Source organism: Lithobates pipiens, unplaced genomic scaffold (assembly GCF_037356315.1).
Source record: "Lithobates pipiens isolate NorthernLeopardFrog02 unplaced genomic scaffold, aLitPip1_a1.2 Scaffold_16, whole genome shotgun sequence".
In the NCBI taxonomy this organism is placed as follows: domain Eukaryota; kingdom Metazoa; phylum Chordata; class Amphibia; order Anura; family Ranidae; genus Lithobates; species Lithobates pipiens.
This window is the reverse complement of record NW_027507748.1, coordinates 14,355,557-14,368,476: the sequence shown is the minus strand read 5'-3', so window position 1 is coordinate 14,368,476 and position 12,920 is coordinate 14,355,557. Positions and strand designations below refer to the sequence as shown.

General features: G+C 44.3%; 1 protein-coding gene across 1 annotated transcript in view; it reads left to right on the top strand.

The window, feature by feature from the left end:
* Positions 1–12,920, top strand: part of HGD (homogentisate 1,2-dioxygenase) — an 87,190-nt gene that overhangs the window by 51,126 nt on the left and 23,144 nt on the right. Inside the window, exons 10-12 of the mRNA XM_077479599.1 lie at positions 1,626–1,750; positions 7,251–7,355; positions 7,455–7,581. Coding sequence (XP_077335725.1) covers positions 1,626–1,750; positions 7,251–7,355; positions 7,455–7,581 — 357 coding nt within the window. The remainder of the gene's footprint in view (positions 1–1,625; positions 1,751–7,250; positions 7,356–7,454; positions 7,582–12,920) is intronic.

Here is a 12,920-nt window from a genome sequence, read left to right as displayed (position 1 = left end):
TCCACAACTTTATCCCTGACCTGTCTGGTGTGTTCATTGGCCTTCATGATGCTGTTTGTTCACCACACTTCCCTAAAAACCTCTGAGGGCTTCACAGAACAGCTGCATTTATACTGAGATTAGATTACACACAGGTGGACTCTATTTACTAATTAGATGACTTCTGAAGGCGATTGATTCCACTAGATTATAGTTAGGGGGTAAAGGGGGCTGAATATAAATCCCCCCCACACTTTTCACATATTTATTTGTAAAAGTAAATTGAAAACCATTTATAATTGTCCTTCCACTTCACAATTATGTGCCACTTTGTGTTGGTCTATCACATAAAATATCAATAAAATACATTTATGTTTTTGGTTGCAACATGTGCAACACTTCAAGGGGTATGAATACTTTTTCAATGTATTGGGTAGTGGCACATTATTACAAGTTTCCATATTTTTCTTATTGTACTAAAAATAGATATGTACAGATTGGCCACTAGAGGGCACCTCATTCAGCCTCCTGACTTAAAGCGGAGGTCCACCCTTCAGTGGACCTTCCGCTCATTGGAATCCTCCCCCCCCCCTCCGGCGCCACAATTAGCACCTTTCAGGGGGGAGGGGGTGCAGGTACCTGTACAGTACAGGTATCTGCACCCACTTCCAGCGTAGATTCTGCAGAAGGTACGCCCCTTTCCGAAGGTCCCCCGCTGCCTGCTGGGAAACACACGGATCCCAGAAACAGCGGGGACCATCCTTATTGCGCAGCGCGACTCGCGCATGCGCAGTAGGGAACCGGGAAATGAAGCCGAAAGGCTCCACTTCCTGATTCCCATACCCAAGATGGCGGCGGCAGCACCCGAGAGACGATCGAGAGATCGGCTTTGGGTGCCGACATCGCGGGCGCGCTGGACAGGTAAGTGTCCTTATTTTAAAAGTCAGCAGCTGCAGTATTTGTAGCTGCTGGCTTTTAAAAAAAAAAAAAACGGCGGACCTCCCGCTTTAAAGTTGATCTGTCAGTAATTGCACAAGTCCCCATGAATGAATTCCTGGCGTGTCCCAAAATAAAGAAACAATATAATTTTTTTTTTTTTTTCAAACAAATCTCAGTTTTTTTATCATTTAAAAAGCTGACCTTGTGCTCCGATCAGTGACTCTGCATAGGCTGAGATGATTTCATCAATCCGCTGCAGGCAGGAGGAAGCATTTCCTCAGTCTCCGCTCCCCTCCCCCCCAGTGATCAGACTGCAACACTACAATTTTGTGCCAAGGTGAGAGGATGCAGCAGGGGCTGATCTGTGTCAAACGTTGGTGAACAAGCATTGTCAGTGGTCAATGTGGCCACTGAAGCCACATTGTCGGGCACTGTAGGTGAAACATACCTGGAAGCGTTACATTGAAACGATGCATAGCAAGCACGCATTTAGTATGAGAAATACCCCTGATGCTGGGTCTCTTTAACAACTTTTTGGGATAAGATATGAGCTAGAAGATGGTGGAACTGAATTTCCTCTTTGGTGCAGACCTGTCCCTGTGCATTGTATACACTCTATCAGGACGCCTACAGGAATACTGGCAGTCACTTCCTTTATTGTGTGTTGTGCACTATGACATCACATACCCGTCATGTGTTTACCCTAGGGGCCAATGGGCTGGCAAACCCCAGAGACTTCCTGACCCCGGTGGCCTGGTTTGAAGACCGGACTGTGGAAGGCGGCTACACGGTAATCAACAAATACCAGGGCCGGCTGTTCGCCTCCCTGCAGGTAAGTCTGTCCATCCTTCTGCCCCCTACAAAAGGAGAGTTTGTCCTTCCATACTAAAAAAAAAAAAAAAAAAAAAAAAAAAGAGATCTGTAAATTGGCCACTAGAGGGAGCCGCATTCAACCTCCCTGCTTAAAGTGGACCTGTCAGTAACTTTACAGTAAAGTGGACCTTGCCTTGTCAGTAATGTAAGTAAACATTCGAGTTCCTTTGTTAACCCTTTCATGCCTTGTGGTCCGTACACACGATCCGAATATCCTACGAAAAACTGTCGTCCGAGGAAGAATCGTATGATTTTTTTTTTTGGTTCGTGTGTGCGCCACTTTCGAGAGTCGATCACGGCAGATCGTTCGATATTTTTCGATCGGGGCAAGCGTGAAAATTTTCCTGGTGCGATACCAGATCGTATGAGTTTTCGTTTAGTCAGTAAAGTTGTTGTCCCAAAATACAATACAAATACATTACAACATGTGACATCACTTCCCTTTTTTTTTTTTTTCTGTCGTACGAGAATTTTCGGGACTTTAGTAACCTATTCCATTTCTACTTGCAACTATTAAGCGGAAAAAGTCGTACGATATTCGGATCGTGTGTCCGGGCCATAAGCCCATTTCTGACATTTGTTGCTTACAAGTTAAAATCCTGTAATTTTTTCCTAGAAAATCAATTAGAACCCCCGAACATTATATCTATAATCTTTTTTTTTCTTTTCTTCCTGTCTCCCATTTCCTCTTTTTATATGTAAATGTTTATTCATTAATCTGTTTATTTGTTCACTCCTTATTCGTCTGATTATTGTTTTTAATATGTTTATCAGTTATATTTTGTATGTTTATGTTTTTATCTTGCTATTTATATGTTTATTTATTCTCGTCTTATTCCCCTATATCTATGTTTATTTTTTGTATCCAATATATATATACATATATTCTATCTCTAGAGGGGGAGAGAGAGAGAGAGCGAGAGAAAGGGAGAGGGGGGGAGAGAGGGAGAGGGGGGGAGAGAGAGGGAGAGAGAGGGGAGGGAGAGAGAGAGGGAGAGAGCGAGAGGAGGAGAGAGAGGGGGGAGAGAGAGCGAGAGGGGGAGAGAGAGGGGGGGAGAGAGAGCGAGAGGGGGAGAGAGAGGGGGGAGAGAGAGGGGGGAGAGAGAGCGAGAGAAAGGGAGAGGGGGGAGAGAGGGAGAGGGGGGAGAGAGAGGGAGAGAGAGGGGAGGGAGAGAGAGAGGGAGAGAGCGAGAGGAGGAGAGAGAGGGGGGAGAGAGAGCGAGAGGGGGAGAGAGAGGGGGGGGAGAGAGAGCGAGAGGGGGGAGAGAGAGGGGGGAGAGAGAGGGGGGAGAGAGAGCGAGAGGGGGGATCGAGAGGGGGAGAGAGAGGGGGGGGAGAGAGAGCAAGAGGGGGGATCGAGAGGGGGAGAGAGAGGGAGAGAGAGAGCGAGAGGGGGAGCGAGAGGGAGAGAGAGGGGAGGGAGAGAGAGAGGGAGAGAGCGAGAGGAGGAGAGAGAGGGGAGGGAGAGAGAGAGGGAGAGAACGAGAGGAGGAGAGAGAGAGAGCGAGAGGGGGAGAGAGAGGGGGGAGAGAGAGCGAGAGGGGGAGAGAGAGGGGGGGGAGAGAGAGAGAGGGGGGAGAGAGAGGGGGGAGAGAGAGCGAGAGGGGGGATCGAGAGGGGGAGAGAGAGGGGGGAGAGAGAGCAAGAGGGGGGATCGAGAGGGGGAGAGAGAGGGAGAGAGAGAGCGAGAGAGGGGGAGAGAGGGGAGGGAGAGAGAGAGGGAGAGAGCGAGAGGAGGAGAGAGAGGGGAGGGAGAGAGAGAGGGAGAGAGCAAGAGGAGGAGAGAGAGGGGGGAGAGAGAGCGAGAGGGGGAGAGAGAGGGGGGAGAGAGAGCGAGAGGGGAGAGAGAGGGGGGAGAGAGAGCGAGAGGGGGAGAGAGAGGGGGGGGAGAGAGAGCGAGAGGGGGAGAGAGAGGGGGGAGAGAGAGGGGGAGAGAGAGCGAGAGGGGGGATCGAGAGGGGGAGAGAGAGGGGGGGAGAGAGAGCGAGAGGGGGGATCGAGAGGGGGAGAGAGAGGGAGAGAGAGAGCGAGAGGGGGAGAGAGAGAGAGAGCGAGAGGGGGAGAGAGAGAGGGAGCGAGAGGGGAGAGAGAGGGGGAGAGAGAGAGGGAGAGAGAGAGGGAGAGCGAGAGGGGGGAGAGAGAGAGCGAGAGGGGAGAGAGAGAGAGCGAGAGGGGGAGAGAGAGAGCGAGAGGGGGGAGAGCGAGAGCGAGAGGGGGAGAGAGAGCGAGAGGGGGAGAGAGAGGGGGAGAGAGAGAGAGAGGGGGAGAGAGAGGGGAGGGAGAGAGAGGGGAGGGAGAGAGAGCGAGAGAGGGAGAGCGAGAGGGGGGAGGGAGAGAGAGCGAGAGAGGGAGAGCGAGAGAGGGAGAGCGAGAGGGGGGAGAGAGAGAGCGAGAGAGAGCGAGAGGGGGAGAGAGAGCGAGAGGGGGAGAGAGAGAGCGGGAGAGGGGGAGAGAGAGAGCGGGAGAGGGGGAGAGAGAGCGGGGGGAGAGAGAGAGGGGGAGAGAGAGATAGGGAGAGGGAGGGAGAAGGAGAGAGAGGAAGAGAGAGAGCGAGAGGGGGGAGAGAGAGAGCGAGAGGGGGAGAGAGAGCGAGAGGGGGAGAGAGAGAGGGGGAGAGAGAGAGCGGGAGAGAGAGAGCGGGAGAGAGAGCGGGAGAGAGAGAGAGGGGGAGAGAGAGAGGGGAGAGGGGGAGGGGGAGAGGGGGAGGGGGAGATAGGGAGAGGGAGGGAGAAGGAGAGAGAAGAAGAGAGAGAGCGAGAGGGGAGAGAGAGGGGAAGAGAGAGAGGGAGAGAGAGCGAGAGGGGGATAAAGAGGGGGGGAGAGCGATGGAGAGGGGGGAGAGAGATAGAGATATTTATATATATTTAGCAGAGACCCAAGAGAATACAATGGCGATCGTTGCGTTATTTGCTCAGCAGTCTTTCAAACGCAATTTTTTTATAAGAAAAAAATACACTTTCATACACTAAAAAAAAAATAACAAAGCGGTAAAGTTAGCCCAATTTTTTTATATAATGGGAAAGATGATGTTACGCCGAGTAAATAGATACCACACGTGGCGCTTTGAAATTGCGCACACTTGTGGACGCTTTAAAAAAAAAAAAAAAAATGTAACGGTTACCAGGTTGGCATTACAGAGGAGGTCTTTTGCTAGAATTATTTCTCTCGCTCTGGCGATCGCGGCGATACCTCACCTGTGTGATTTTTAACACCGTTTACATTTGCGGGAGCGACTTTAGCATATTCGTTATTTTCGAATCATTTAAAATTTTGGAAGATGGCTATATCATTCTATTCTTTCTAGTTTTTCTGTTTTATTCTATTCTTTTATTTTCAATTCTATTCTTTTCTATTCTATCATTTTTATTCAGTTTTAATCTATTCTGTTCTATTATATTTTATATTCTGTTTTATTCTATTTTGTTTTATTCTATCCTTTTTATTTTCTATTCTGTTCTGTTTTATTCTATTTCTTTCTTATTGTATTGTTTTTTTGTTCTATTTTATTTTTTCTAATCTTTTCTATTCTATTCTTTTATATGTCATTCTGTTTTATTATATTATTTTATATTTTATTCAACTCTTATTTTCTATTCTATTCTATTTTATGCTATTCTATGTTTTTCTAGCCTGTTCTGTTCTATTTGTAACTATTTCTATTCTATTCTTTTATATGTTATACTATTTCTATTCTATTCTTTTATATTCAATTCTGATTTATGTTATATTCTTTTCTGTTTTATTCTATTATAATATTTTACATTTTATAATGTCTCTATTCTTTTCCATTCTATTCTTTTTTATTCTATGTTTTGTGATTCTGTTCTATTTTATTCTATTCCGCTCTGTTCTATTAAATTCCATTCTTTACTATTTTATTGTATTTTTTTCTATTTTATTCTGTTTTATTTCTTTCTATTCTATTTGATTTTTTTTATATTCTTTTCTATTCTGTTCTATATTTTATTCTATTATTTTTATATTTTATTCTATTATTTTATATGTTATACTATTTCTATTCTATTCTTTTATATTCAATTCTGATTTATGTTATATTCTTTTCTGTTTTATTCTATTATAATATTTTACATTTTATAATGCCTCTATTCTTTTCCATTCTATTTTTTTTTTATTCTATGTTTTGTGATTCTGTTCTATTTTATTCTATTCCGCTCTGTTCTATTAAATTCCATTCTTTACTATTTTATTGTATTTTTTCTATTTTATTCTGTTTTATTTCTTTCTATTCTATTTGATTTTTTTATATATATTCTTTTATATTCTGGTCTATATTTTATTCTATTCTATTATTTTTATATTTTATTCTATTCTTTTATTTTCTATGTTTTTCTATTCTATTCTTTTATATTCAATTCTGATTTATGTTATATTCTTTTCTGTTTTATTCTATTATAATATTTTACATTTTATAATGTCTCTATTCTTTTCCATTCTATTCTTTTTTATTCTATGTTTTGTGATTCTGTTCTATTTTATTCTATTCCGCTCTGTTCTATTAAATTCCATTCTTTACTATTTTATTGTATTTTTTCTATTTTATTCTGTTTTATTTCTTTCTATTCTATTTGATTTTTTTTTATATATTCTTTTCTATTCTGTTCTATATTTTATTCTATTCTATTATTTTTTATATTTTATTCTATTCTTTTATTTTCTATGTTTTTCTATTTTGTTTTATTTCTTTCTATTCTATTCTTTTCTTTTTTTTTTTTTTTCACAATATCTTTTCTATCCCATTCTATTAAATTTGATTATATTCTAATTCTTTCAATTCTTTTTTTTTTTCCCATTCCATTGCATTCTAGTTTTCTCTATTTTATTCTAAAGCAGCCTAAGTAGGGAATCGTCATCTTATTTCACTTTTATAATTTACTGTATTTATTGCAATATGTTTAATGCTTGAATTCGGATAATTCGTTATCTTGTTACATTATTTTGTTGTGTTACCATTTACAGTAGTTTGGATTTGTTGAAATTTGTTACTCTTGTGAATAGGAAATTCGGATATATCCCAATCTCCCAAAATTTAAATTTCATCCAAATTTCAGTTCATAACTAAATGAGATGCACGTGTCTGAATTGGACCTTGCATCTCAGTGAAATAAAAACCCATGGGGGGGAAAAAAAAGCTAGATAATACTTTCCTCTCCCTGGCTTCCTCCTGCGGTGCCTAGGTGATAGGTTAGACTGTGATGTCATCCTCCCTCTGACCAGATTTTGAAGATCTTGCCAGCAGGAGGCCGGCATCTTTGTCGCTTGTAAATTTGGGCCTAGCCTTGTTGTTGCCGTTCGCAAGTATCTTGCTGTTGGCCAATTTTACACTGAGCATGAAAAGACCTTCCCTTCACTTTCTTTTTATTTATTTTTTATTGTTAATGCATTGGTACGTGTACCCCATGAAAGAACCATGCAGAAAGTTGTTTTTTATCCCCCCGAAGGACTTTTCACCGTTTAATGTTGTCGCTTGGCATGGGAACTACGCACCCTACAAGTACAACCTGGATAACTTCATGGTGATAAACTGCGTGGCGTTCGATCATGCGGTAAGTCTGAGGCCGTGTCATTTTTTTTTATTTTTTCAGACGATGTTCCTGGAATATTTGGATGGTGCAGTAACATAGTTATGTACATCCTGCTTGCAGGACCCGTCTATCTTCACCGTGCTGACAGCGAAGTCTCTGAGGCCCGGTGTGGCAATCGCAGATTTCGTCATCTTTCCTCCGCGCTGGGGTGTGGCGAACCACACATTCCGCCCGCCGTATTATCACAGTGAGTAGAATGGGATGCTGGTTGTAGGGATGGGGGTGTCAGGGTGTGAAACAGAGGCGTTTGTGAACATTCTTCCCACTGATCACCAATGTAAGGAACATTCTTCCCACTGATCACCAATGTAAGGAACATTCTTCCCACTGATCACCAATGTAAGGAACATTCTTCCCACTGATCACCAATGTAAGGAACATTCTTCCCACTGATCACCAATGTAAGGAACATTCTTCTCACTGATCACCAATGTAAGGAACATTCTTCTCACTGATCACCAATGTAAGGAACATTCTTCCCACTGATCACCAATGTAAGGAACATTCTTCCCACTGATCACCAATGTAAGGAACATTCTTCCCACTGATCACCAATGTAAGGAACATTCTTCCCACTGATCACCAATGTAAGGAACATTCTTCTCACTGATCACCAATGTAAGGAACATTCTTCCCACTGATCACCAATGTAAGGAACATTCTTCTCACTGATCACCAATGTAAGGAACATTCTTCTCACTCATCACCAATGTAAGGAACATTCTTCTCACTGATCACCAATGTAAGGAACATTCTTCCCACTGATCACCAATGTAAGGAACATTCTTCCCACTGATCACCAATGTAAGGAACATTCTTCCCACTGATCACCAATGTAAGGAACATTCTTCTCACTGATCACCAATGTAAGGAACATTCTTCTCACTGATCACCAATGTAAGGAACATTCTTCTCACTGATCACCAATGTAAGGAACATTCTTCTCACTGATCACCAATGTAAGGAACATTCTTCTCACTGATCACCAATGTAAGGAACATTCTTCTCACTGATCACCAATGTAAGGGACATTCTTCCCACTGATCACCAATGTAAGAAACATTCTTCCCACTGATCACCAATGTAAGGAACATTCTTCTCACTGATCACCAATGTAAGGGACATTCTTCTCACTGATCACCAATGTAAGAAACATTCTTCCCACTGATCACCAATGTAAGGAACATTCTTCTCACTGATCACCAATGTAAGGGACATTCTTCCCACTGATCACCAATGTAAGAAACATTCTTCTCACTGATCACCAATGTAAGGAACATTCTTCTCACTGATCACCAATGTAAGGAACATTCTTCTCACTGATCACCAATGTAAGGAACATTCTTCCCAATTTTTCTTTATTAAAAGTCTTGCAATCATTAAGCATAAAATCACAATATATAAATATACATAAATATATACATATTTACATAAATTAAAATAAATATAGCAAAACTGCTCTCAAACCAAAAAAAAAAATACTTTACAGCAATAACATAAATCCTATTACGACTCACACCATTACACCAGACATCAAACTTGTGAGGTTAAGAAACAATCCCGTACCCATTATGCATGCAGCCCTTCTTCAAAAAGAAGATACTAACCAACAAAAGCTAAGGGAGTGAAAGAACCAGAAAAAGAAAAGAGCTCCTCACCCAGAGATGGGCAGTTCACCAAAGGCAGGTCTGATATTCCTCCACGCCCTTATCCAGACTGCCCGAGGCTCCCTGCCCTTCTCAAGACCCCGAATTTTCCCAACCTCACCCAAAATATCGTGCACCACCACCTCAACAGAGAGGACTTTCTTCCGCAGGGTAATCTGGCACCGTGCATTCCATGTGAAGTAACGGACAACTATACTAACTAAAAACAGTGTATCCAAATCAAAATCCCAGTGAGTCGGGAATGCCCCATACACCCACTCCGCATAACTCATGCGATAGAAAAAGGGGATGCCTAGAGCCCTCCCCACCCTTTTATACACCTCTATGTTAAAGGGACACTGGAGCAAAAAGTGGTCCATAGACTCCACTTTACCAACACACTCCGCTCTAGGACAATCCCGATCATCCACAGGGCGATGCTTCAAGTTCCCTCTCACATAGAGCCTTCCATGGAAGGCGAGCCAGGCTTGATCCCTAAACTTCAAGGGGATTCTTTCTAAATTGATTAAACGCAACCCCTCCCTCATTACAGAGCCTGGGCAATCCCTTAAGGCCAGTGACACACTGAAAGCAGAGCCCAAAATCCTCTTCTCCAGAAGCTTCCTGGGGAGGGACTTGATATCCTCCACTGTCACCTGCCACTGCCGAAGTATTTTCAGACACGGGGCAACATAAGCCGGGAGCTTGCCATGTCGGACTCTCAGACTTTTCACTGGCCCGCCATCTTCCCAGCATCGCAGAAAAGGCCTAAAACAAGATTGAAAAATACCCACCCATCCCGGCGGGTTCTCTGCTAGCATGTTACCAAGATTATACTTTAAAAACAGCAGAGAAAAGAAAACTATTGGGTTGACCATTCCTAGGCCACCCTCCCGCCTAGACAGGTAAGTTACATTGCGTTTGATCAGGCTCAGCCTACTTCCCCATAACAGTTGGAAAAAGCAGCTGTACACCCTTGCATAGAGAGATACTGGCAAGATACAGACGAAGCTGACATACAAAAAAATTGGGACCAGGTACGTTTTGATCAAGTCAACCCTCTCCCTCAATGAAAGCTTCCATTTCTTCCAACTTGCTACTTTGGCATTGGCACACACCAACCTGCTTTCCCAATTTCGATGACCATAGTCACCAGGACCAAATTTGATGCCCAACACTTTAATTTCCTGCTGGGGCTCTGGGAAGGCATCCGGAAGTTCGAAGCTTTCACCTTCCTCACCCATCCAGAAAACTTCACTCTTTTCATGGTTGACTTTAGAACCAGAAGCCTCCGTGTACTGCTCTATCATAGAGACCACCCCCTGCGCCTCCTCCGTTCCAGAGACAATAACAGACACATCATCGGCATAGGCCACGACCTTCAAAGGTGGCACACCAGCAATGCCCAAAGGCACCCCGCACAAAGATCCACTCTCTAGCCTTCTTATGAAGGGGTCGATTGCGAATACATATAACAGGGGGCTCAGAGGACATCCCTGGCGCACACCAGAGCCAACCTCAAAAGGCCGTCCAACCCAACCATTAACCAGTGGGAAGCTCTCAGCCCCTTTATATAATGTCTTCAGCCAATCTATAAACCTCCCCTGCAGGCCGTATCTACCAAGTAGCAAATACAGGTACTCGTGATTGACTCTATCAAAAGCCTTTGCCTGATCCAATGCCAGCAAGTACTTTCTCCATCCAGCAGCCCTGCATCGCTCCAAAGCCTCCCGGACAGCTAAAACCGCTGAAAAGGTACTTCTACCTTGGACCGAGCAGTGCTGATGACTGGACAACAAATCGCCTGCCACTGACGACAAGCGCCAAAAAAGAATCTTCGCCAAGATCTTTCTATCAACATTGAGAAGACTGATGGGGCGCCAGTTCTCAATCATTGAGGGGTCTTTACCTTTTGACAGAAGAATCACAGCGGATTGCCTCATGGAGGGAGGGAGCGAACCCTCTTCTAGACAGCTGTTATAAACCTCCGCTAAAAAGGGAGCCAGAATGGACTTAAAACACTTGTAGAATTCAGCTGTCAACCCATCTGGCCCAGGCGATTTTTTGGTAGCCAGCTTCTCTATAGCATGGACTACCTCATCCACTGAAATTGGTTCTGTCAAATCCATCAAAGGCAATGTACCATTTCCCAATCCTGGAGTAGAATCCAGAAAGCTTTCCATCTTGTCCCGACAAAGGTCCTTTCTTCCTAGAAGGTCTGCATAATATGATCTGAAGATCTCCAGGATCCCTGATCTGGACTTCACCAGGGAACCCGTACTATCCCTCAGGCCTATGACCGTCTTAACTGCTATGCCTTGCTTACAGTTCTGGTAAGGATCAGGCGAGTGATATTTTCCATAATCCCTCTCCAGAACCAAGGAGGCATGCCGGTCGTATTGACATTTTCTAAGAAGAAACTTCACCTCAGAGATCTCCCCTGGATCTCCTCTATACGAGACAAGACGATCAAGCTTCCTCCGCAAATGCTGGTAGGCAATGTACATACCAAGCTGCTTCTTCTTACTTATGGCCTTGAAAAGTCCAATCGCCCTTTGTTTCACAAGTTCCCACCACTCTGACTTACTGCTGCAAAAGTCCAGAATAGAAACCTGTGCCTGGAAAAAATCCTCAAAGGATTGTCTTACCTCTACGTCTTCCAGGAGAGCCGAATTCAGTTTCCAGGTACCCCTTCCCCTGGGTGGAGTGTCCGAGGCATTCAGAGTCACAGACAGCATACAGTGGTCAGAGAACTCCACCGCCCTCAACTCAGGAGCCGAGAAAGCAGAGTTCTCCTTTAAAAAAAACCTATCTATCCTACTCTGACTATTCCCTCTCTGAAATGTGAATCCCGTGCTGCCAGGGCAGTGCTTAATATGCACATCTACCAGGCCTGCTTGTCTCACCATATCTCTAAGAAAAACGCTATCGTACGCCAGCCTGTCTATGGAGCCTCTCCTGTCTTCAGGCCTAATTATGGTGTTAAAATCACCTCCAAAGACAACCTGCTGGGACGTAAAAAGGAAGGGCTTGATCTCTGTGAGGAGGCATTTCCTGCCCCATCTTGACTGTGGTCCATAGATATTAATCAGACGCAAGTCCTGCCCCCTAACAGAGACGTCCAAGACCATGCATCTCCCAATCTCTACCTCAATTACCCGCCGGCACGTTACCATATCGGTTTTAAAAAGGACCGCAACTCCGCTGCAGGGCTCTGCCGCAAGAGACCAAAAGGAGGGACCGCATCTCCACTCCCTTTTTGCTAGATGGACATCGGCCAAAGTATTGAGCCAGGTCTCTTGCAAAAATAAAATCTCGGCATCAAACTCGCTGAGCAAAAATAAGGCAATATCACGAGCTCTTGCAGATTTCATGCTGGCGACATTAATGGTCGCCACCTTTATCGGAGTGGGAACTGCCATCAGGATGATTGGGGTAGTCGTTTCTTAACCTTTGCCACACTCTCATCACCAGAAACAGCTCTCTTCAAACTATGTGACTCCCCCTCATCCATGGATGATAAAGAAAAAGATAAATCAGACATCCCATCACCTGACAAAACTGAAAAAGGGTTACCAGGAGGGACCCCTCCTGGGTCCGACTCTGAGGAAGAAATTACCACCTTATTTGTCTTCCTCTTCTTCTTTTTCTTCCTCCTAAACGTCTCCCACCCCTCATCATCTGAATCCCCCTCAACAGAGGGTGAGACATGGGATATGGACACCCTTCCATCAGCCCCACCCCCATCCAGCACCCCCACATTCCCCTGACCACGTTTGCGCTGCCGAGGGACGGGGACTGGAGGCTGAGAAGGAAGATCCGCTAAACCTGCCCCCCCAGCAGCTTCCGCTAGTCTGGAGGACCTACGTACAGCAGGAAT